At 42.1% G+C, this 25,300-nt stretch overlaps 2 protein-coding genes and 1 long non-coding RNA gene across 52 annotated transcripts in view; 2 read left to right on the forward strand and 1 right to left on the reverse strand.

The window, feature by feature from the left end:
* Positions 1-5,946, reverse strand: part of S100PBP (S100P binding protein) — a 32,412-nt gene extending 26,466 nt beyond the window's left edge. For 8 of the 50 annotated variants that reach the window (XM_081585829.1, XM_081585821.1, XM_081585801.1 and 5 more), the window contains exons 1-3: positions 5,854-5,946; positions 3,359-3,400; positions 30-146 (exon numbers count right to left, since the gene is read on the reverse strand). Coding sequence is in view for 4 of the 50 variants with exons in the window: in XM_081585831.1 (XP_081441957.1) it covers positions 3-27 (25 nt within the window). In the remaining 46 variants the exon portion in view is untranslated. Of the gene's footprint in view, positions 1-2; positions 147-599; positions 681-3,358; positions 3,401-5,369; positions 5,420-5,697 lie in introns of those variants that run through there. The other 42 variants (XM_081585832.1, XM_081585823.1, XM_081585811.1 and 39 more) reach the window with 11 other exon arrangements.
* Positions 5,947-6,208: 262 nt separating this feature from the next.
* YARS1 (tyrosyl-tRNA synthetase 1) overlaps positions 6,209-25,300 on the forward strand; it is a 31,630-nt gene continuing 12,538 nt past the window's right edge. Inside the window, exons 1-5 of the mRNA XM_081585782.1 lie at positions 6,209-6,356; positions 12,269-12,415; positions 12,538-12,713; positions 19,833-19,962; positions 22,294-22,374. Coding sequence (XP_081441908.1) covers positions 6,300-6,356; positions 12,269-12,415; positions 12,538-12,713; positions 19,833-19,962; positions 22,294-22,374 — 591 coding nt within the window. The 5' untranslated portion in view covers positions 6,209-6,299. The remainder of the gene's footprint in view (positions 6,357-12,268; positions 12,416-12,537; positions 12,714-19,832; positions 19,963-22,293; positions 22,375-25,300) is intronic.
* Positions 15,274-18,396, forward strand: LOC145543644 (uncharacterized). Its single transcript, XR_014080927.1, has 2 exons — positions 15,274-16,641; positions 16,975-18,396. It is a non-coding gene; the product is annotated as an uncharacterized LOC145543644 (long non-coding RNA).

The raw sequence follows: 25,300 nt of genomic DNA on the forward strand, positions 1-25,300 counted from the left end.
ACAAGAAGAAAAAATATTGTCTTTCATACTGTGTGGAGCTGCTGGTGTGATCTCTGCCTTTGCCACAAGACCAAATGGAAAAAGGGTTCAGCTCCTGCTAGCTGTTCCTTTCAGGAGACTTGTCAAAATGATTGACTCCCACCTTCCTGCAGGCACAAAGAAAATTAGAGGATCTTCTCATCACTTTCAACTCTGCTAATTACAAAGTCAACTGCATTACGCTTTAAGGTGCTCCATCTATTAATTTTGATCTTGATATTTTTTAAAATACCACAAAGTTGGATTCTGAGTCAAGAACATCAAAGAAAAATCTTTAGAGGAAAAATTATGCAACTTAAGGAACTAGTTTTCTTCCTCCCAACAATTTATACTTTCTTAAGAATATCATTTGCTCTAGTACGACGAACACAGTCTTGAGAGTCTAAAGACCTGGGCTACAGTCCTGGTTCTGTCACTAACTAGTTGCGATAATTTGGGCAAGCCATTTAACCAGGGACTTGTTTCCTCATTTAAAAAATATGGAAGGGATAGAGAACTGGGATTAGGTGATGTCTAAGATTCCACCGAGATCCAAAAGTTATAGTCATGACCATACATACCAAAACCTCATTTTCAATACATACATAAATGCAAAGAACAGGTCTGGAAAAACACAACACAAAATTGATGACTATTATAACCTGCAGGGGCATCGAGAGAGGGACAAGGGGAGACTTCACTATTTTACTTGGTATTTATATATACTTGTATAATTAAAAATTACATCTTAAGTAGCTAATGATGGACCTGATCTCTCATTATTTTCTAGATGGCAAAAGTGACAGAAAATTTGGAAAATTCTTATAGCCTTTTAACTGTAAATTTTTCCCCACCCCACTTCCCTCTCTAAATTTTAGTTTTGGTTCATGCATTCTTTCAGAAAACATTTTCTGAGCTACTATCAACACACATGACTGAGCTAGACAGTATGTCTCTATATGATTTCTAAGAAATAAAGATACAGATTCCACCCTCAGGGAATGTATAATCTTCCAATAGAGACAACACTCAAGTTACGCACCAATATGAGAAAATACAAAATGGTATAGGCAATAAAGCACTAGAGAACTACGTGAAGTAATGTATGTTAACTAAACTTATTTTGCAATCATCCTGCATTATATGCATATGTCTCAAGTCATGTTGCGGAGAAGGCAATGGCACCCCACTCCAGTACTCTTGCCTGGAAAATCCCATGGATGGAGGAGCCTGGTAGGCTACAGTCCATGGGGTCGCTAAGAGTCGGACACGACTGAGCGACTTCACTTTCACTTTTCCCTTTCATGCACTGGAGAAGGAAATGGCAACCCACTCCAGTATTCTTGCCTGGAGAATCCCAGGGATGGCGGAGCCTGGTGGGCTGCTGTCTATGGGGTCGCACAGAGTCGGACACGACTGAAGCGACTTAGCAGCAGCAGCAGCAGCAGCAGCAGCAGCAAGTCATGTTGTATAGCTTAAACTAATAAAACATTAGTCTCTCAGTCATGTCCGACTCTTTGCAACCCCATGGATTGTAGCCCACCAGACTCCTCTGTCCATGGAATTTTCCCGGCAAGAATACTTGGAGTGGGTTGCCATTTCCTTCTCCAGGGGATCTTCCCAACCCAGGAACCCAGGTCTCCTGAGGCAGATTCTTTACTGACTGATCCACCAGGGAAGCCCCAAACTAATACAGTGTTATATGGGAATTATATCTCAATAAAACAGGGAAAAACTAAAAAAAAAAAAAAAAAAGCCTTGCTCATCTTAGAAATGAGACAAATGGGACAAAAAGGGAAAAACTATTAAGCACCTATACTATAAACTACACACCGTGAGACACATTTTACAACTCTAACTCATGTAACTCTATAACACAGGTCTTATCAAAGAAACTATTATAGTTAAACTTAAGAACAGCTGTGACTTTTTATCTTATTTTACTGATTTTTCAGCAATCGTGGAAGAGTTCTAGACACCAGCCTTCCCAGGTGGCTCTAGGGTAAAGAATCTGGCTGCCTACGGAGGAGATGCAAGAGAAGAGATGCTGGTTGGATCCGAGTCAGGAAAATCCCCTGGAGTAGGAAACGGCAACCCACTCCAGTATTCTTGACTAGGAAATCTCATGAACAGAGGAGCCTGGCAGGCTACAGGCCATGGGGCCACAAATAGTTGGACACAACTGTGTGACTGAACACACACTCTAGGCACTGAAGCAGCTGTCTCTATGAAGAAAAAAGTAATTTCTCTGCCCAGTGACTGGGTTATAGAGTAAAGTTATTTCTTCAGGCAGCAGTAGAAAAAAGGTTCACTTTTGAAAAATGTTTCCTTTACTTAATAAAGTTTGTGCTTGTCAAGCACAAGTATGACAGACACTGGGGTTAAGTAGCCACTTTCTGAGTCACTACTGCCACTCTCCTACTCCTTCCAAAAGTCTAGTCCTGGGAATTCCCAGGCAGTCCAGTTAGGTAAGTATTCTGCGCTTCCACTGCAGAGGGCTTCCACTGCAGGGAGCATGGGATCCTACATATTGTGCGACACAGCCAAAGAAAACAAAAAACAAAGGGTCTAGTGCAAGCACTTGCTTAACCAAATGAAGAATTCAATACATTTTCACTCTTGGGAAACTAAAGTTCAGAGGCATTTAATGTACCGAGTATACAGAACTAATACGCTAGCACAAGGATCCAAACCCAAGTCTAATTTCAAAGGCAATGTTTTTTCATGCTTTTTCTACCATCCTCGTGATAGACTTGCCCAGGGTCAGTCAGCAAATGGCAATCTTCTACATTCAGTACACTCTTAATATACTATGAAGGATGCAGACATCAAAGAGGGCTTTTGGTCCCTTGGCAAAAACAATTTAAGCCACTTTATTATGCACAGGCTCCGCTTCATTTCCCAAGCGGAGTGGAAGAATGTAGAAATGACCTGTGAATGTGGTCAAACCTCAGTGGAAAAAAAAAATCATTACTTGCTAACTTTACTGTGCACACACAGGGCCAATAGTCTCCAGAGCCACTGAAAGCATCAATTCCTATGCCACGTGACATCCAGAGGCACAGAGCCAGCTCTTCTGAGCTTTCCTCACAGAATGCTCCAATAGGTCTAACTTTGCTCTAAATTTGCATGCTCTTAGCATGCAAAACAATACCATAAAAACATATATTTAACTTGCACAAATCATTCTCTTAACAATTTTATTACTTCATTAAAAAATTTTATTATAATTGAAAAGATATGCAAAAACAACGTAATAATGAATACCCACATACCCATCACCCAGCCCCAACAACTATCAACCCATTGATAATCTTGTCCCATCCACTTCCCCCTTTACCAGATTATTTTGAAGCAAATCCCAGGCATCACATCATTTCATCTGTAAATAACAAGAATTCCTTATCATAAAATATCCAGTTCATATTTCCAGCTACTTTTAAAATGTCATATTTAAAACAAAAACAGTATCCAAGTAAGGTCCATACATTAAAGTTGGCTGATAAATCTTGTATTTTAATCTACAGATTCCCATCTTTTTTTTCTTGCAATTTGCTAAAGAAACAACATAAACTGCGTATGGATACAAACATGGATGTATTATAAAATTATAAAAACATGCCATTTCAAGATAGTGATTACCTCTGGCGGTGAGGAGGAAAGAGGAATGGTAAGGGGGCATGAGTAGCTTCAATTCTTTTGTAATGTTTTCTTTAAAAATCACTAACAGGAAAAGACCTAAAACAATAAACCTGAGTGGGGGTTTAATAGTATTCATTATTATGTTATATGGTATAACAGTAACTTTTATATGGTTGAAATATTTAATAATAAAACCATTTTAAAATTAAGAAGCCAGTGGGGAAACAATGAAAACATTTTGAAGTTTCAAATGTCCTCTCAAGTAAAATAGGGACCATCATAGTACCTACCTCATAAGGTCGTTGTAAGAATTATAAATGAGATTATGAATACAAAAGTGCTTAGCATACTACAGGCACAATGTAAAAGATAATAAAGTGAAGTTCCACAAAGACGGCCTTAGTATTTGCTTGTCTACCATTCTACCATCACCTGCCTTTCCTGGCACTTGCTTTGTAGTAATTTCAAATATGAAGATCCTGGGACTTCCTTAGCAATCCAGTGGTTAAGACTCCACGCTCCCAAGGCAGGGGGCTCGGGGGTCAAACTCTGGTTAGGAAGCTAAGATCCCACATGCCACCACCAAAAAAAAATAATTAAAATAAAATATGACAATCTTATTTTTAAAGGAAAAATATATTTCCCATCTCCCGTTTATCTCTTAATTCTCTGTGACCCTATTCTGTCCTTCCATGTCTCTCTCATCTGTCCACCCCCTCCTTCACACTTCAGTTTACCACCCCCTCGCTCTGTTCTCTAACCTGGTTGCAACCTCAGAAACCAGCTCCCTTTCTATTTTTATCGTACCTAAGAAAACCTACTGCCTTAAAACACAAAGCCTTATATTATTCAGGCCACTAACACTGCAACACCAAACACAACCTCATACCCCTCTTTCAAGGCTCTAAAACCAAGACCATTACCAAGCTGGATCTGACAGGTTTGGCCAAGGGCAAGGATTATTTCCAAAAGACCCATTGATCTTTGATTTCCAACCTTTCCTATGTGCAATACGTGAGAGACATACAGCATTCAAGACCCTCGGTAGCCTTTATCACTCCATGCAACGGGCATAAAGTTTAAGCCAAATTAAACTGAACTGCAATTATCTGTAAGAATTCTGCAACTCCCTTTGAGGTAACTGTAGACACTACAGGAAAGAAAAACAACTTGGGCTGCAAATCTCTGCTTTAGGTAACAGTTCACTTAGTTAAGGGTGCCAGGACTTTCCTCCCACAGAAACCAAATACTACTCAGCTGAGGCAACAGGTTTCTTTTTAAAATGTTTTTAAAATGATTTAGACAGGACTGCTAAAGCTTGAAGCCTCTAACAAATCCATCAAACTGGAAATCAGATTGGGGCAGCAGATGGGCAATTCAATCACTTCCTCTCCCGGGCGCACTCGGCAGTGCCAAGTGCCCGCTCTCCTGCCCTGGAAGGAACTGGTGGCACCTCCGATCCTCGAGTGCTTAACCGCAGTTTGCCCAACGCAGGATACGGCTTGGCCGCCCCCAGCTCTCCCTTAGAAGCTCTATAGCCGCCGTACTGCACTGCCCTGCGGGCAGGGCCTTCGCACTTCCCTCCTCTCCAAAGACCAAGAATTCCCGCCTCTCCGCAGAAGGCGGGAGCAGCTCGGGACTTGCTCCCCATTCCTCCCCCAGCAGGAGCCAAAGGAGCCCCTCAGCAGAGCGGCGCGGTAAATCCTCACCCAGCGGATGGCTGCCCGTCCCACACCTCCGCTCTCCCCTGGGGCGGGCCAACCTCTCTCCGCTGCCTACCCGCCTGCAAGACGCGGCCGGAAAGACCGCGATTTTTTGCCTAGCAACACCCTCCCCGCCTTGTGGCAGGGGGCAGAGGCAACCCCCACAGCCACCTCCAGTCCCCACCCCCACCGGGCACAGAAAACGGACGTCGTTCGCCCCTGTCGGGTAACCAGACGCCACCCTTAGCCTGGGCAGGGTGAGGGGCATCTATCGTCCGCCGACGTGAATGCGGGGGGGAGGGGCACAGACACTCCCCCCTCCCGCCGCCATCACCTCAGAAACGAAAACGAGCCCTTCTCCCAGCAGGGTGAGGGCCTCAACCTCTCAACGGGGCGGACGGCGTGCGCGGCCCTCTGGAGAAGCAACAGGCGCCCCCCTCCCCCTCCCAGCCGAGGCGCGCCGACCCCCGCTCCTCCCTCAGCTGTTCACCTCCGCAAGCTGGGCCAAAGCCTAGGCGAACGACTGCGCCTCACTCCGCCCCCTTCGCCATTTTATCGCCCCCTCCTCGACCTCCCCCACCCCGAGGCTGCCGGGCCAGCGCCAGGGGGAGGGCAAACAGGCAATGATTGGCAGGAAACCGCCCCGCCTCTCAGAGAGTTGCGCCCGGCGCAGGCGCCGAAACCCCGCCCTCCACACCGCCTACCCCCACCTACTGGCTCCACCCCTTTTCGTCTCATCGACCCGCTCGACACTTGGCTGTTCCTGGCTGCTGGTAGGAGGAGAAGGGTGCCGGCCGATCAAGCCGAGCGACGAGTTCAGCTGATGCAACCTAACCTGGGCCCGCGTGACAGTTTCCGGCACGCGGTGGCGGCGGCTGCGACCGAGAAAGGGGCCAAGGTGCCGGGCTAACCGCTGGAGACGGCAGCGACAGAGCCATGGGGGACTCTCTGAGCCCTGAAGAGAAGCTAAACCTTATCACCCGGAACCTGCAGGTCGGGCCTCGGGGTTGAAAGTGCGCGGTTGGGGACTAGGGGCCGGAGGTCCAAGTAATCCTGAGCACCTCTACGGGGTCATAAGTGTATGGGACCGGGGATTCCGCGCCGACGCAGCTCTGAGAGAGATTGCAGTCCTCGCTGCCGGTCGGTCGGTCAGTCCGTTACTACAGAAATCACAGTGGTCTCATCTTCTGTGTGCCATTAGTTGTGTTGAGCCAGGCTTTGAATCCACCCCACCCACCCTATTATGTGCCGGGCGCGGTGCTAAGGCGCTGGGGGGCACGTCAGGACCCTACCCTCCCAAGAGCATGTCTGGAGGAAATCAGACGTTTGCAAGGACCCAGGATCCAGACATTTAATTAAGTTGAAACTAGTACTGAAAGGTGCTTTACGCAGAGATCTTTATTGAAAGGAAGTTAGGAGGAGGGCTGCGGAGAGTGTTCAGGGAAGGCTGAGGAAATAACCTGTAAACTGCCCTGAGGGATACGGATCACCTCATCATTTCACCCATGTTCTGCTGGTTCCAGAAACTGCAGGAGTAGAAGTTAACCAGAATAATGGGGGTTAAAAACGTGTCAGCTGCTGTAGGAAATGATTGAATGAATGGGAAAGGAGGCAGGTGGAGTGGGATTCCTGATAGTGGGACTCGTAGCTGGGGCAGATCAGGCAGCAGATTGGAGTGCCCCCAGCTCCCAACCCCCAGGAGGAGACATCTCTCCACCCAGGCTCTCCAGCCCCCTCCTTTCCTCTTGGATTTTGTTCCCTCAGTAGCCCCCTCTTCCCCTTGCTGCTGCTCTCTCTCTCTTTTGCTCTCAGCTTATAAGAAAGTGAAGAAAACTTACTTAGCTCTTCAAGAAATTGCCCTGAAAACAAAGAGAAATAGGTGACGAGCAGAAGATGACTGGCTCCTCCCACATCCTCCCTGTGGACTGTGTAGTCACGCCCCCGCCCCCCTTCCACTAAGAGACCCCTCAGACCTCAATAAGTGGTTCGATTTTTGGATTCTCTGAGGAGCCTGGGGTTGGCTATGGGGACAGAGCAGGAAGGACATTCCAGCTCTGAATCTTGAACCCTGCTTCCATCTACCCTCTTTATGTTTCCCATTCAGGGATGGCTTGATCCCTGTAGCTCAGTGGTACCGTCTGCTGCCCCAGCACTGCACCTGCTAGTCTGCGGTGTAGCCAGTTATAGCAGATGATCAAGGCCACCAGGGGTCCGAGAACCGGCACGATGACAAATAAGGTTATCTTCCAGCAGGGCACCATCAGGAAGTGGGGACCTGAATTATTTGCCATAAAACAAACAGGATTAACATGTGTTCCCCCCTTGTGTCCCACCCACCCCCTCCATTTATTATTGGGTTTCTTTGGGATTGAGGGTTCTTAACCTGGGTCCCAAAATAGTTTGGATAGAATCCAGGGAGTTCATGAATTTGCATGAGAAAAAAAGCACTACATTTTTATTTTCACTAACTTCAAACTGAATTTAGCTTTTTCTTCCTGAAAAAGGACTGTAGGTAACAAATCAGTTATTAGTGGTACCTGTGACTTTATCACTAATGGAAACAGCATTCCCATCAGAATTGTTTCTGAAGTCTCAAAATACTGTTTCTCAATATTTTGAAATACCAGATTGTTAGACTTGCCACTACATTTTATTATTTATTTATTTATTTATTTATTTATTTATTTTGGAAGTGGATACCCACACTTTATTTTTTTTTTTAATAAATTTATTTATTTTAGTTGGGGGCTAATTACTTTACAATATTGTAATAGTTTTTGCCATACATTGACATGAATCAGCCATGGGTTTACATGTGTTCCCCTTCCTGGACCCCCCACCTACCTCCCTCCCCATCCCATCCCTCTGGGTCATCCCATTGCCCCGGCCCTGAGCCCTTGTCTCATGCATCGAACATGGAATGGTGTTCTGTTTCACATATGATAATACACATGTTTCAATGCTGTTCTCCCAGAATGTCCCACCCTCACCTTCTCCCTCAGAGTCCATAAAATTGTTCTATGCATCTGTGTCTCTTATTCTGTCTCGCATATAGGGTTATCGTTACCATCTTTCAATTTTATTTACATTTTATTATTTAATCTATAGTTTAGTTATTTAAAGAAACATTGGTTACTTTAATCACAAATTTGTTTATATTTCGATAACTTTCAAAACAATGGTTTTCTTTGTAATCAAAAAAAAAAAAAATGTGTCAGGTAGAGGGAACCCAGGTCAAGAGCCAGAGGTGAGAAAGAACCCAGTGGTTCTGAGAGAAGGCTAACATCGCTGGAGTAAAGGAGGCAAAGTGTAGGTCAAGCACTTAGAAAATATTTACATTGCTCATTTTCTTGACTCTTTCAGGCCTCTGTTGTCACATCATCTGTGGCCTTTATTTAAATAACAAACCCCTGACAGCAAAACTGCCTCATCCCTTACTCTACCTTTTTTTGTTATTTCTCCATAGAACTGATCACCATCTGACATATGGTACATTTTACTAGTTTGTTTAGGAGGAGCAGGCAAAGACCAGGTCATGAGGGTGTTGTAGGCAATGTTTGACAGTGGGGTTTACTCTGAAGACAGTAGCTTGCTTTTCTCTTTTTAAAAGATAAAATCCACCCCTTTAAAGTGTGTGGGTCAGTGGGTTTTGATGTAGTCACGTGGTGCTTCAATTACCATCATTATTTAATTCCAGAGCATTTTCATCATCAAAAATAACCTGTACTCATTACTAATCACTGTTCATTCTTTCCCTCTCCCCAGCCCTAGGGAACCACTAACCTGCTTTCTGTCTCTAATTTGCCTGTTCTAGACATTTCATATAAGTGGAATCACAATATGTGGCCTTTTATGTCTAGCTTCTTTCACTAAGCTTAATGTTTTCATGCTTCATCCATGTTGTTATACTTACCGGAACTCTGTTCCTTATTACAGCTGAATAGTATCCCATTATGTGTTGGATTCCTGGATCGGAAAGATCCTCTGGAGAAGGGAATGGCAACCCACTCCAGTATTCTTGCCTGGAGAATTCCATGGACAGAGGTGCCTGGCAAGCTGCAGTCCATGGGGTCACAAAGAGTTGGACACGATTGAGCGACTAATACTCCTTTTATATGAATATACTACATTTTATTTCTCCATTTGTTAGTTGATGGACCTTTGAATTATTTTCACTCATAACTTGATCTTTTTTTTGTCCACACCACGCAGCATGTGGGATCTTTTCCAACCAGATACTGAACCTGTGTCCCTTGCAGTGGAAGCATGGAGTCTTAACCACTGAACCAGAGAAGTCCCATTCTCATAACTTCATCTTAACCAGAGATTCTTGCATGCTTCACCTCAGCCAGAGTCTTTGTTTCCTAGCCTCTCTCCGTAAGGAGAGGTTAGGGAGAAACAACACACAAAGCTAGTAGCATTGTTTTACTCAGGTTTTAAAGGTTAAGTGATATGACCTTTCCTTGAGTAGTAAAAACTCTTTAAGTGTTCACATAATCAGGGGATTGAAGGATGCAGGATCAGCCTCCAGCTGGCTTGGAACATATGATTTTAACAAGTCCTGCTAATAGATATTCAAACCAGCAAAACAATTTTTGTCTTTCATTGCTTTCAATAGTTTCCCCAAACCATCACCCAAAGAAACACTAAAATCTCCTTTGTCGCAGCATACTAGCCTATTGGGCTTCCCTTGTGGCTCAGCTGGTAAAGAATCTGCCTGCAATGTGGGAGACCTGGGTTCGATCCCTGGGTTGGGAAGATCCCCTGGAGAAGGAAAAGGCTACCCACTCCAGTATTCTGGCCTGGAGAATTCCATGGACTGTATAGTCCATGGGGTTGCGAAGAGTCAGACACAAGTGAGCGACTTTCACTTTCACTAGCCTATTTAGGATTTTTCTAATATTGTCTTAGGGCAAAGGAAATTATTAAGTGAAGTATTTAAATAGGCAAATGAGTTAATCAAATTTCTGAAGACCTCTCTGGCTTCCTTTTGCGATGTGGATTGAAGAGAACAGGAGTAGATTTGGGAGACCTGGTAAGAAGCTATTACAGTTATCTTGGTGTGATCTAATGATGGCCAAGACTATGTTGGTTGTGTAAAGGCGGAAAGAAGTAGAAGGACTTAAGAGCTGTTTCAGAGTAACCTTTGCAACTCAGTACCGTTTACTGCACTAGGAGTGAAACTGTAAATGAAAAAGATGCCTGGGGAGTGAAGGAGAAAGGTGAAAGCATGAGTTTAATTTTGAACATGTGATCGAATTAACTGGGTTGATAACAAGTACATGTTCTATATAGGTGTGAGCAGGAGATTTGGTAGTTACTAGGGAGACCTGGGTTCAATCCCTGGGTTGGGAAGATTCCCCTGGAGGAGGGCATGGCAACTCATTCCGGTATTCTTGCCTGGAGAATCCTCATGGACAGAGGGACTTGACGGGCTACAGTCCATGGGGTCGCAAAGAGTAGGACACAACTGAGCAACTAAGCACAGCACACAGCACAGCTCATAAGTAGTAATTGAAGCAACTGAAGAGGATCAGTTACGGAGAATGTAGAGTAAAAAAGAGATAGGGCCCCAAGGATTGCTAACATTTAAATAATTAGGAAGACAAATATCTGCAAAGAAATCTGAAAGACAGAAGCCAGAGAAGTAGGAGGAAAACTAAGAGTAAAATAACGGAAACTGAAAGAGATTTCCATGAAGTGAGGACTAAAAAGTATTCATTCAATTTAGCAATTTGGAGGCCATCTATGATCTTAGCAAGAGCATTTTCAGTTGTGCGATGCTGTGTGGAATTCAGACTGGAATGGGAGACAAGGAATGGAGGGCAGAAGAGACACCTTTCAAGAAACTAGCTGTGAAAGGAAGGAGCATGAGCTAAAGGTAGTTGGAGGGGAAGATACGATTAGGGACAGTCTCCATTCCCCTAAAGTCACTTTCATTACACCGGAGTGGTACTAGCAGCAGCCCCAGCTTCCTTTGGTTGTCACTCAGCACTGAGACCCTGGCTAGACCTCCCTGCTGGCTCTGAATCTGGACTCTCAGTGAAACGTACCTTTGTTTTCCTTGTCCTAGGGTAAAGGATGAGCAGGTGGTGGTGTTCAGTTACTCAGCTGTGTCTGACGCTTTGGGACCGCATAGACTGCAGCATGCCAGGCTTCCCTGTCTTCACTGTCTCCCAGAGTTTGCTCAAAGCCATGTCCTTTGAGTCAGTGATGCCATCCAACTATCTCCTCCTCTGTTGCCTGTTCCCTTCTCCTGCCCTCAATCTTTCCCAGCATCAGAGTCTTTTCCAAGGAATTGGCTCTTCGAATCAGGTGGCAAAGTATTGGAGTTTCAGTATCAGTCCTTCCAGTGAATACTCAGGATTGATTTCCTTTAAGATTGACTGGATCTTGTTGCTGTACAAGGGACTCTGAAGAGTCTTCTCCAGCACCACAGTTTGAAAGCCTCAATTCTTCGGCACTCAGCCTTCTTTATGGTGTGACTCTCACGTTTGTATATGACTGCTGGAAAAGCCATAGCTTTGACTATGTCAGCAAAGTGATGTCTCTGCTTTTTAATATGCTGTCTAGGTTTGTCATAGCTTTTCCTTCCAAGGAGCATCTTTTAATTTCATGGCTGCAGTCACTGCAGTGATTTTGGAGCCCAAGGAAGCAAAGTCTGTCACTGTTTCCATTCCCTCCCCATCTATTTGCCATGAAGTAGTGGGACTGGATGCCATGATCTTCATTTTTTGAATGTTGTGTTTTAAGCTAGCTTTTTCACTCTCTTTCACCTTCATCAAGAGGTTCTTTAGTTTCTCTTTGCCTTCTGCCATTAGGGTGGTATAATCTGCATATCTGAGGTTATTGGTTGAGTAAGGTGGGACACTGCCATTAAAGCAGCTCTTCTGCTTCCACTACAGGAGGTTCTCGGGGAAGAGAAGCTGAAGGAGATACTGAAGGAGCGGGAGCTTAAAGTTTACTGGGGGACAGCAACTACAGGCAAGCCACACGTGGCTTACTTTGTGCCCATGTCTAAGATCGCAGACTTCCTGAAAGCAGGATGTGAGGTAAGAACTAATATGAACCAAGCAGTTGCCCTTGAGCAACGGCCAAAAGAGAGACTTACTCGCTTGTTTGGAGGTACTTGAACAAATTCACATTTTGGTGGCCCCTTATCCTTTCTGTCCAGGTAACAGTTCTGTTTGCGGACCTGCATGCATACCTGGATAACATGAAGGCTCCGTGGGAACTCCTAGAACTTCGAACCAGCTATTATGAGAATGTGATCAAGGCAATGCTGGAGAGCATTGGGGTGCCCTTGGAGAAGCTCAAGTTCATCAAAGGCACTGATTATCAGCTCAGCAAGTAAGTGCTCCAGCCTCCTCGCAGGTCTGGTGCTTCTAGCTAGTTACAGGCCTGGGGAGTCAAGGCACTCTAAATTTGGATTTGAAGGTGTTGGGCTCTACTTGTTAAGAACCATTAAAAATTGTATACACTTTGTCCTTTTAATTCATCTATCAGAAATCTACAGACTAGTAAATCCCTAGGTACCATACTATTTGCTGGGAATACAAAAGTCACCACAACAAAGTCCTTGGCCTTGTAGACCTCACAGCATATGGGAAAGTGGCAGCCTCCCTTTCTCCTTCCAGACTCAGCAAGTAGTAATAAAAGAAATGTGAAAAAAAAAAATTTCACATTTTTGTAACATCAGCATTCATATAATTTTGTGCTCTTAATTTTTTAAAAATTATTTGTTTATTTAGGCTGTGCCAGGTCTTAGTTGCAGCATACAGGATCTTTAGTTGTGGCATGCCAAATCTAGTTCCTTGACCAGGGATCGAACTCAGGCCCCTGCATTGGGAGTGTGGAGTCTTGGCCACTGGACCACCAGGAAAGTCCCTGTGCCCTAATTTTTTAGCTTCCAGTTTCCTAAGTAATCCTCCCTGCCCACTGCCTCATAGTCTCCACATTATTTTTTTAATCTTTCAAATAAGCCATGTATCTCTATAATGGTCACTTTTACATTTAAACCCTTAGAACAACTTTTTAAAAGGTAAGCATTGTTCTATCCTGTTTCACAAATAAGGAAATGGATTCAGATTTAACTTTCCCAAGTTCATGCAGCTAGTAAGTGTAAGGGCCATGATGTGAACACAGATCTCTTGCTTACAAGTTGATTTTTATTTCATCTAACATAATTTTCTTTAGAGTCCCCACTGTTGGACATTTAGAGTTTTAAATAAAGTGTATACCTCAGAGATATTGCAGGTTTGGTTCTAGACCACCTCAATAAAGGGAATGTCACAATAAAGTGAGTCGCATGAATATTTTGATTTCCTAGTGCATATAAAAATATGTGTTGGACTTCCCTGGTGGTCCAGTGGTTAAGACTCCCTGCTTCCACTACAGGGGGCATGGGTTTGATCCCTGGTCAGGGAAGTTCTGCATGCTGCAACTAAGTGTGGACAAAAATAAGAAATAAATAAAAGTTATGTTTATGCAGTACTATAGTCTGTTAAGTGTGCAATAGCATTATGTCTAAAAAAGCAGTGTGTGTACCTTAATTTAAAAATAACCATGTTGTTAAAAAAATGCTAACCATCGTCTGAGCCCTTGGTGAGTCATAATCTTTTTGCTGGTGGAGGGTCTCACCTCTGTTGATGGCTGGCAACCAGTCAGGATGGTGGTTGCCAAAGGTTGGGGTGACTGTGGCAATTTCTTAAGACAATAACGGAATTTGTCGCATCAATTAACTTTCACAAACAGTTTCTCTGTAATTTGTGATGCTTTTTGATAGCATTTTACCCACAGTAGAACTTTTCAAAATCGGAGTTAGTCCTTTCGAACCCTGCCACTGCTTTATCAACTGAGTTGATACAATACTCTAAATCTTTGGTTGTCTTTTCAACAGTCTCCATTGCATCTCCACCAGGAGTAGTTTCCATCTCAAGAATCCACTTTCTCTGCTCATCCATAAGAAGCAACTCCTCATCCATTTAAGTTTTATCATGAGATTGCAGCAATTTGGGCTCCACTTCTAATTCTAGTTCTCTTGCTCTTTCCATTATATCTGCAGTTACTTCCTTCACTAAAGTTTTGAACCCTGCACTTCCACCTGTGAAAATTGGAAGCAATTTCTTCCAAATCCTTGTAATGTTGATATTTTGCCCACTTCCCATAAATGACAAATTTTGTTGTATTTTTAAAATTATGAGACTTTAATGTTGAAATTACTGTTTGAGCCACAGGCTGCAGAATGGATATTGTGTTAGCAGGCATGAAAATAACGTCTCATCGTACACCTCCATCAGAGCTCTTGGGTGACCAGATGCATTGTCAATGAGCAGTAATGTTTTGAAAAGAATCTTTTTCTGAGTTGTTCAGTTGCTAAGTTATGTCCCACTCTTTGTGACCCCACGGATTGCAGCATGCCAGGCTTCCCTGTCCTTCTCCATCTCCCAGAGCTTGCTCAAACTCATGTCCATTGAGTTGGTGATATCATCCAACCATCCAACCATCTCGTCTTCTGTTGTCACCTTCTCTTCCTGCCTCAGTCTCTCCCAGTGTCAGGGTCTTTTCCAGTGAGTCAGTTCTTCACATCAGGTGGCCAAAGGATGGAGGCTTCAGCTTCAGCATCAGACCTTCCAGTGAGTATTCAGGACTGGTTTCCTTTAGGCTTGACCGGTTTGATCTCCTTGCAGTCCAAGGGACTCTGAAGAGTCTTCTCCAAAACTACAGTTCAAAAGCCTCGATTCTTCAGCACTCAGCCTTCTTTATGGTCCAACTCTCACAACCATACATGACTACTGGAAAAACCATAGCTTTAACTATACAGACCTTTGTCTACAAAGTAATGTCTGTGCTTTTTAATATGCTGTCTAGGTTTGCCATAGCTTTTCTTCCAAGGAGCAAGTGTCTTTTAATGGCTGCAGTCACCATCTGCAGTGATTTTGGAACCCAGGAAAATAAAAGTCGGTCATTGTTTCCCCATTTGCCATGAAATGGTGGGACCGGATGCCATGATCTTGGGTTTTTGAATGTTGAGTTTTAAGCCAGCTTTTTCACTCTCCTCTTTCACTTTCATCAAGAAGCTCTTTAGTTCCTCTTCGCTTTCTGCCATAAGGATGGTGTGGGCTTAAAATAGTCGGTAAACCATGTTGTAAACAGATGTGCTTTCATCCAGGTTTTGTTGTTCCATTTGTAGAGCACAGGCAGAATAAATTTAACATAATTCTTAAGGGCCTAGGATTTTTGAAATGATGAATGAGCATTAGCTTCAACATAAAGTTGCTAGCTGTATTCCCCCTAACAAGACAGTCACCTTGTCCTTGGAGCTTTGCAGTCTGGCACTGACTTTTCTCTAGCTATGAAAGTCCTAGATGGCATCTTCTTCCAATATAAGGTGTTTTGTTTACACTGAAAACCTGTTGTTTGGTGGAGCCACCTTCATTAATTATCTTATCTAGATCTTCTGAATGACTTGCTGCAGCTTCTATATCAGCACCTGCTTCTTCACCTTGAATTTTAATGTTATGGCTTCTTTTCTCTTAAACCTCATGAAGTCTGAAGTTAGCAAAACCCCTATTGATGTTACTATTGCAAAAAAATTATAGTTTGATAAAGGCTCAGATGATGGTTAGCATTTTTTAGCATGTATTTACTAAGGCATGTGCATTTTATTTTTTAGGTATGTACAGTTTTTAGGCATAATGCTATTGCACACTTAATAGAATGCAGCATAGTATAAATATAACTTGAATATGCACTAGGGAACCAAACTTTATGTGACTTACTTTATTGCAATATTCATTTCCTTGTGGTCGTCTGGAACTGAACCCATGGTATCCCCAAGGTATGCCTGTAATGTGAAAGATCATGTATGACAATAAAGAAGTTTGAAATATTGCAAGAGTTAACCAAAATGCAACACAGACATGAAATGAACAAACACTGTTGGAAAAATGACACCGATAGACTTGCTTCATGCACAGAAAAGTTGCCACAAAAGAAACCCTTCAATCTTTAACAAACACAGTATCTGTGAATAAAGTGAAGTGCAGTAAAATGAGGTCTGCCTGTACTAGGAAATTCACCTAGAATGCAGCTCAGAGATGGACAAAAAAGCTTTAAGCGTGATTAAGTTGTGGATAAGAACTTTTGTTTCCAGTAATCTGACAGACTAGGTACTCTGATCAGCCTTCCTACAGAAAAGTGTTTTTTTAAATGCTGGATAAAATATTTTTTAAGCCTTCTAAATGTTCAGATATGGGCTTGCCTAGTGGCTCAGACAGTAAAGAATCTGCCTGCAAGACAGGAGACCCAGGTTCAATCACTGGGTTGGGAAGATCCCCTGGAGAAGGGAATGGCTACCCACGCCAGTATTCTTTTTTTTTTTAATCACAATTTAATCTGCTAACAATAGGCATGCATGCGTGTGTGTGTGTGTAAAGTCACTTCAGTCGTGTTCGACTGTTTGCGACCCCATAGACTGTAGCCTGCCAGGCTCCTCCGTCCATGGGATTCTCCAGGCAAGAATACTGAAGCAGGTTGCCATTTCCTTCTGCAGGGGATCTTCCCAACCCAGGGATTGAACCCAAGTCTCTTACGTCTCCTGCTTTTGCAGGCAGGTTCTTTACCACTAGTACCACCTGGGAAGCCCCCACTCCTGTATTCTTGCCTGGAGAATTCCATGGACAGTCAGTCCATGGAGTCACAAAGAGTCAGACACAGCTGAGCAACGAACACAAGTGTTCAAATAAATCAGTTGACAAATTAGTCAAGAATACTCAGTGGCCGGAAACCAAGTGAAGATGGGAGTACAAAGAGATTTGTATTTCAGTTAATCTAAGATGTTTTTTCAAATACTGCTAATTAATCTATAACGTAATTTTTAATAGTCATCTAGGTTTCAGAGATGCTAAATGTTTAAATAAATAATGTCTTAAAATCTGTAAAAGATGATAAGAGGAACACTAAAGACTACACGTATCTTGAGGAAACTCCTTGAATCGTATGTACTTGAATTGTGGTTTTTGTGGCCTCACAGACCACAGTGGGAAAAAAGGAAAAGATAAAACTAGAGTCCTAGGCCAAGAGGCACAATATTTAAGTAGTAAGTGTCCAGAAAAGAGAAAAAAGAGTCAGAGAGAAGGAAGTCATCAATGAAATAATGTAAGGACAATTAAAGGACATGAGTTTCCAGACTGAAAGGGCACATTGAGTGCCTAATACAATGAATGAAAGTAAACCTATGCTGAAGTGCATTATTTTGAAATTATAAAGCACTGGGAACAAAAAAGTATATGCAAATTTCCAAAGGGACAAAAGTCACATACAAAATAACTGCAATCATAATGGTTCTGCATTTCTCCAAAGGAATACTGAAAACTAAAAGGGGATGAAACAGAGCCTTTAAAATTCTGAAGGAAAGGAATTTCCAACCTAAAAATCTGTACCTACGCAAACTACCATTCAAGTGTAAGGGCAAAATATCTGAAAATATTTATTGAAAAAAATTGTTTTCAAGTGTTTGTCGGCCGTTTGTATTTCCTTTTCTGTCAATCAAGTGTCTATGCAAGTGTCTTAGCCCATTTTTTCACTTTTTTTTTTTATAAAGTTCCTTGTGTTTGTTAGATGCCAAGTCTTTTGTCATTTATATAGCATGTAGATAGGATAAACAACTGGAACAGAATAAACAAACAACTGAAACAGCGTTCAGAAATAGATCCTCACAAATATGGAAACCTGACACATGACAGAGCGGGCAATACAGGTCAGCGGAGCAAGAATAAACTTTTTAAGAAAAAAATGATGCAGAGATTTTTGGTTATCCATATCGGGGAAGAAAATGATCCCTTCATTCCAAGTGGATTAAAGATTTAACTGTTAAGGCCAAACTATAAAACATTTAAAAGACAACATATAAGACGACTGTCCTCTGATTGTGGGTCAGGGAAAATTAAACAAGACATACCAAAAACACACATCACAGGAAAAGATTGATGGATTCACTTTTACTACAGTTGAAACCTTCACTACATCAAAAGTAAAGATAAAGTAAAAAGACAAGCCACCCACTAGGAGAAGATATTTATAACATAATAAGTGGCAAAGGAGTATTATATGTCAAAAACTGCAAAACCAGTTGTCAAAAATTGGGCTTCCCTGGTACTCCAGTGGTTAAGTGTCCAGCTGCCAATGCAAGGGACACGAGCCTGATCCCTGGTCCGGGAAGATTCCACGTGCCTCAGGGCATCTAAGCCCGTGCACCATAACTACTGAGCCTACACACTCCAGGGCCCTCGAGCCACGAGTACTGAAACCCAAGCACCCTAGAGCCCTCAAACCGCAACAAGAAAAACCACTGCAGTGATCAGCCCGTGCTCCACAACTAGAGATTAGCCTCTGCTCGCCACTAGCGAAAGCCCACAAGCAGCTACGAAGACCTAGCGCAACCAGAAATAAGTAATTTTTTTATATAAACAATTTTTTAATGGCAAAACTTTAATGAGAATATTAAGTAATAAAATTGATTAAAAGCCACTTTGGAAAATAGTTTGACATTATCTTGAACTGTAGTTCAAGATGCAATCCCTTGTCATACAGAAATTCTACTCCTATGTATGTATAAAGGAACTTGCATATATGTACCAGGATACATATATAAGAATATTTATAGCACATTGTTTAGAGATACAAATATACTATAAAACAGGACAGAAACACAGAAGTTCAGGCTAATTATTACTCTGGAGAAGGAAGAAGTGGGATTGTGGAGGAGTAATGAAGAGCCTTACAGGTAATTAAGTCTTTTTTTTTGTTTGTTTGACTGTGCATGCGGGATCTAAGTTCCCCAACCAGGGATCGAACCCAAACCCTCTGCTGTGGAAGTGTGGAGTCTTAACCACTGGACCACCAAGGAAGTCCCTAGGTCTCGTTTCTTAAACTGAGTGATGGGTAATCTACTCATAATATTGTTCTTAATTCCTTACATGTATTTAAGTTAAAAAAAAAAAAAGACATGACGATAGACTGGGAAATTCTGGCGTTTATTTAATAGGCATCCAGAAGAAGAGAGTAGAGGGGAATGGCAGAGAAGCCCTATTTTAGGAGTTAAGCAAAGAGAAAGATTAAAGATTAATTTAAATCCATCTTTAAAAAGGAAAAATACAAAAATTAAGTAGTATTTTCAGGAGAGGATGGACTGCTTATGTTTAGAAACCAGCAGGCAGAGATGGTTGGGTGGCATCACCAATTCGATGGACTTGAGTTTGAGTAAGCTCCAGGAGTTGCTGAAGAACAGGGAAGCCTGGCATGCTGCAGTCCTTGGGGTCGCAAAGAGCTGGACATGACTGAGCGACTGAACTGAACTGATTCTCTCTGAATGTCTTAAGATCAGGAGAGTGAATTAACAACACACTCTTAGGGTTGCATTAAGACCTGGGCCTCGTCTTAGAGCTGCCTCCTCTTGTCTCCTCTCAGAGAGTACACGCTGGATGTCTACCGCCTCTCTTCTGTGGTCACACAGCACGATGCCAAAAAAGCTGGAGCTGAGGTGGTAAAGCAGGTGGAGCACCCTCTGCTGAGTGGCCTGCTGTACCCGGGGCTGCAGGTATGTGGGAGGGATGGAGTCACCTATGACCTTTTCTGCTCTTGATTCTAACCACTATTCATAAACCTCTCTCTCAGCCCGTTAGACCAATGTCCTGGCTGTTCCTTCACCTTGCTGGAGGCCTTCCATCCCCCCACAGCCCCTCCTCCAGACTTCTGGACCACTCTTTGACTTCTTCCCCTACCTCTCTGTCCTTTAAAACGCTTCTCATCTCACATAGCTTCTTTACAGTAATCATGATCCCTTAATTGAAGAACATTAATTTCAGAGTAATGAGTGAAAATAAATTTTAGGCATGATCCTATTTCCCATTAAGCAAAACAAACACATCATATTTCATGTGTGTACATTTTTGTATGAGCATAGAGAAAGCATGGAAAAATTCAAACCCAGCTGTTGATACTGGTTATTAGCTCAGGAAGATGGGATGAAAATGCCGATAGACTTTTCTTTTCCTTTGTATATTTCTCTAATGTTTGATATAAGAAAATCAAGTCATACAGACTACTATATATAAAATAAACAAGGTCCTACTCTATAGCCCAGGGAACTATATTCAATATCTTGTAATAAACTATAATGGAAAAGAATCTGAGAAAAAATATATGTATATATACGTAAAACTGAATCACTTTGCTATATGCCAGAAACTAATATACATTGTAAATCAACTAAACTTTAATGAAATACATTAAAATTTTAAAAATAAATAATTTTTTTAAAAAAAACTTGAAAGAAAGGAAAATCAAGTCTTCTCTTGGTCAGGAACTCTAGATCTGTACTGTCCATTATGGTAGCCTCTAGTCATAGTCATATGTGGCTACCGAAGTAATTAAAATTTTAGTTTTCCAGTCCTACTGGCTATATTTCAGGTTGCTCACAAGCCACGTGTGGCTAGAGGCTAACCTGTTGGGCAGCACAGGTGTGGAACATATTCACCCTCACCGAAAGTTCTATTAGACAGTGCTGTTCTGCGTCCTAACTGCTTGCTTACCTTTCTCTTCCTCTCCTTCCTCTTCCCTCCACATCCAATCAGATACTAAATTTTATTAATCCTACTTCTTAAAAATCTCTTAAATTCATTCTTGCTCTACATCCCCACCAACTTGAAAGTGAAAGTCGCTCAGTCGTGTCTGACTCTTCGCGACTCTATGGACTATACACTCCATGAAATTCTCCAGGCCAGAATACTTCAGTGGATAGCCTTTCCCTTTTCCAGGGGATCTTCCCAACCCAGGGATCGAACCCAGATCTCCTGCATTGCAGGCGGATTCTTTACCAGCTGAGCCACAAGGGAAGCTCCCTCACCAACTTCGTTCATTGTTATTTCTTACCTGGACTCTCACAGCAGCTTTCTAGCTGTTGTCTTTGTCTCCAACCCTGAGGCCACAACTCTGCACTCTGCCATCTCACTGGTGTGATTTTCTGAAGTATGTAGTTCTTCCCTCCTTAAAATCATTCAGCGGCCAGGATGATGCTAGGTACCCTTACGTGACACTCAGTGCCCTGACCAGCTTTTCTAACCTCATCACTCACCACTTCCCACATCCCTTGGAGTTTGCAGACTGACTCAGTCATAGTTTCCCTAAACATTTCACACCTCTGTGCCTTCTCACATTCTGTTTCCTCTCCATGGTGAAAAACATCTCCATGTTCTTCAGAACCAATCTCATCCCACAGTCTGATTTTAGGAAGCCTTCACTGCCACCAGGCTGAACAGATAGAGATAATCATTTCTTTTTTCGTGTTAGCATGTTCCTTAAATGAACGTGTAAGTTAGCCCTTGGCATGCTGTATTGAAATGACTTGTTTATGTGTCTTTCTCTTCAGCTAGTTAATTGACTTCATGAAGGCAGAATCTGGGTCTGGGTGTGATTCACATCCACAGGGTTGGCACTAGGCCTGGCATGTAATAAGTGATAGTAACTGTTTACTAATTCAGTCTTGCCCCTTTTTTCTGAGCTCTCACAGCACTTGCTTCTTAATGCCAGCTGTTTGACACTTGTTGCAGGCTTCCTCATTAATTGGGTACCTTTGATGTGAGTATAATTTGTCTTTTTCCTTCCTTTCCCTTCCCTACTGGATCGTGAGCTTCCTGAGAGCAGAGACTCTTCTTATTTTTTTATCCTATAATATCCGCATGGAGTGGAGTTCACAGAATGCACTCAGCAAATGTATGTCCAGCTCTTGAAGCCAACAGGAAGACTGAGTGCTGCTTATTTGCTTCCTGGTTTACTTTTTGAAAATTCTAATGGTTTTCAAAAGTTTCTGATTTCTTAGACCCATGTAGAAGAAATACAGGAGTTCATGCTCGTGTATTTCTTCCCACAGGCCTTGGATGAAGAGTATTTGAAAGTGGATGCCCAGTTTGGAGGTGTTGATCAGAGAAAGATTTTCACCTTTGCGGAGAAGGTTAGTGTCCTCTTTCTTGTCTTTTCTTTTGAGTTGCAGAGGTATATGTTAGAGTTTTTTTCTTTGTTTCTCTTTATTTTTTTATCTGGGTTGGGTCTTAGTTGCAGCATGTGGGATCTTCGTTGCAGTGTGCAGGCTCCAGAGCACGTGGGCTCTCTAGTTGTGGCACATGGGCTCAGTGGTTGCATCTCACAGGCTTATTTGCCCTGCAGCATGTGGGATCTTGGTTCCCCAATCAGGGATGAAACCCACATCTGCCGCATTGGAAGGCAGATTCTTAACCACTGAACACTAGAGAAGTCCGCATTAGAGTTGCTTGAATGTGCCAGTCCCAGCAATCATATGCTACAGTAGGTATTATTCTCCTTGTTTTGCAAATAAGAAAACTGAGCGTAGAGAATAAAAAAGCTGTCCAGTGTCACAGAGTTAGTGACTGAGCAGGAACGAGCTTTCAGATCTGTCTGACTAAAAAGCCTCTACTCTTGCTGCCATCAAGAAGCTGCCCTCAGACCTGTTGGCTTTTCTTCTTCTTTTATTTTCCCCCATTTTTTTGTTTCTTGCCTAATAGCTCAGTTTCCAGAGAAAGGCACCACCAGATAGAACTACTTTTCTTTTCTAGAGCATTTGGTCCATATTTCTCTGGATCTTACATAAACCTCTCCTCTCTGAAATGAGGTTTAACAGGGTTTAGAAGAGGAGATCAGCACAAACCCCTAATAGTTCTTTTCTGGGAAATAACTTGAATAAGTTGAAAAGGGCTTTTGAGAAGTGGTTGGTAGTTTTGAAAGCTTCTCAAAACCTCATGTTGGCAAGGAAGTAGAGAAAATACTGCCAGTGAAAATGTAAATTCCTGGTGGGTGATTTGATGCCTCTAAAATGTTTCTACACTTTGTTCTAATAATAATTACACAAATGGGTCCTCAGGAAATAATTTTAAAGTGCAACTTGGTTGGAGTGGGGAGAGGGGGAAATGTGTAACTTGGGAGTTCCCTGGTGGTTAGGATTTGGCACTTTCACTGCTGGGGCCCAGGTTTAATCCCTGGTTGGGGAACTGAGATCCTGCAAGCCATGCCGAATGGCCAGAATTTTAAAATGTTTTCAATTAAAATTTTTTTTAATTAAAAAAATAAATAAAAGTGCAAGTTGAATTCTGTATGGAAGTATTTATCATATTATCAATTTAAAGCCCACTCCAGTATTCTTGACTGGAAAATTCCATGGACAGAGGAGCTTGGTGGGCTACAGTCCATGAGGTTGGAAAGAGTTGGACACAACTGAGCACACACACCACAATTTAGAGCACAACTTAGAAATAAATTAGTATTCAATGGCAGAGGATTAGTTGAATACATTAAGATAAATCCTCCAGTGGGATATTATATAACTTTTTTTTTAGTATTTTATTTATTTATTTATTTAACTGCGCTGGGTCTTAGCTGTAACATGGGGTGTCTAGTTCCCTGACTAGGGATTGAACCTGGGTCTCCTGAATTGAGAGTGCACTGTCTCAGCCACTGGAAAAGCAAGGAAGTCCCTATATAACATTTTTTAATGGTTTTTGGATATATTTAATAAATGGGGAAATGTTTACAGTGTAAGGTTTTTACTATTATTGAGGTATTTTCTATTCCATTTTATCATGTAAATTTTTTTTTTAAAGAAAAAAAGGTTTTAATTGTAGCAAAATACAAAACAAAGCAGTGTTATAGCAACTAGTACATGTAAGTATGCAAGGCATTTAGCATAGAAACAGCTAGAAGTCTTATCCATGTAAAGAAATTTTATGTATATATATATAGAGAGAGAGATGGTCCCCTGGAGGAGGGCATGGCAGCCCACGCCAGTATTCTTGCCTGGAGAATCCCATGGACAGATGAGCCTCAAGGGCTACATACAGGCCATGGAGTCACAAAGAGTCGGACACGACTGAAGCGACTTAGCACAGCATAGCATGCATGTATATATATATACACACAAAATAAATTAGCATATTGTTAGAAGTCAGTCATGTAAAAAATAGATATATGTGTGTATGTATATGTATTCTAAGAATATTTTTTTCTTCTCCTTGACTTTTTTTCTTAATATTATATATATTTTATGAAGTATAGTTGGCTTTTTAATTGAACCTTTTATTATTCTAACAGAGATATGGCTGATGGACTGTTTTTGTATGTCTTAGAAGCTCTAAGAATGGTTTTTATATTTTTTTTGAGGGTTGTAAAAATAAATGAAAAAAGATATGCAATAGGGACTATGTATCACCTAGCAAGCCTGAAATATTTACTATCTCACCTTTTACAGAAAAGTTTTGCCCAGCCCTGTCCTAGAGATTACATGTCCTTGTAATTCATTATAGTTAGATGTTTTTACCACTTTCCAACAATGCAAGAACCTACAACAGTTTTACCTTATTTAACGCCCTCCTGCCCTTTGTGCTGTTGTCATATATTTTAGTTTTATGTATATTTTAAATCCCAAAGACCTGTTTATAATGGTTTTCTAAACAGCCAATTTTCATGTATATTTACCACCACTTACCCTTCCTGATGGGCTTCCCTGGTGGCTTAGCCTGTAAAGAACCCACCTGCCAATGCAGGAGACACTGGTTTGATCCCTGGGTCAGGAAGATCCACTGGAGAAGGAAATGGCAACCCTCTTCAGTATTCTTGCCTGGGAAGTCCCATGAACAGCGGAGCCTGATGGGCTACAGTCCTTGGGGTCGCGAAAGAGTCAGACATGACTTACCGACTAAACAACAACAACCACCCTTTCTGATACTATTGATTCCTTGGTTTTGTGCTTCCATATCAGTTTCCTTCGGCCTGAAGACTCCTTTGTATTTTGTGTCTGCAGTGCAGGTCTCTTAGTAAGGAGTTCTTACAGCTTTCTTTTTATCTGAGAACATCTTTTTTTTTTTTTTTTT

Source organism: Giraffa tippelskirchi, chromosome 3 (assembly GCF_054371585.1).
Source record: "Giraffa tippelskirchi isolate mGirTip1 chromosome 3, T2T-mGirTip1v1.2.pri, whole genome shotgun sequence".
Taxonomy (NCBI): domain Eukaryota; kingdom Metazoa; phylum Chordata; class Mammalia; order Artiodactyla; family Giraffidae; genus Giraffa; species Giraffa tippelskirchi.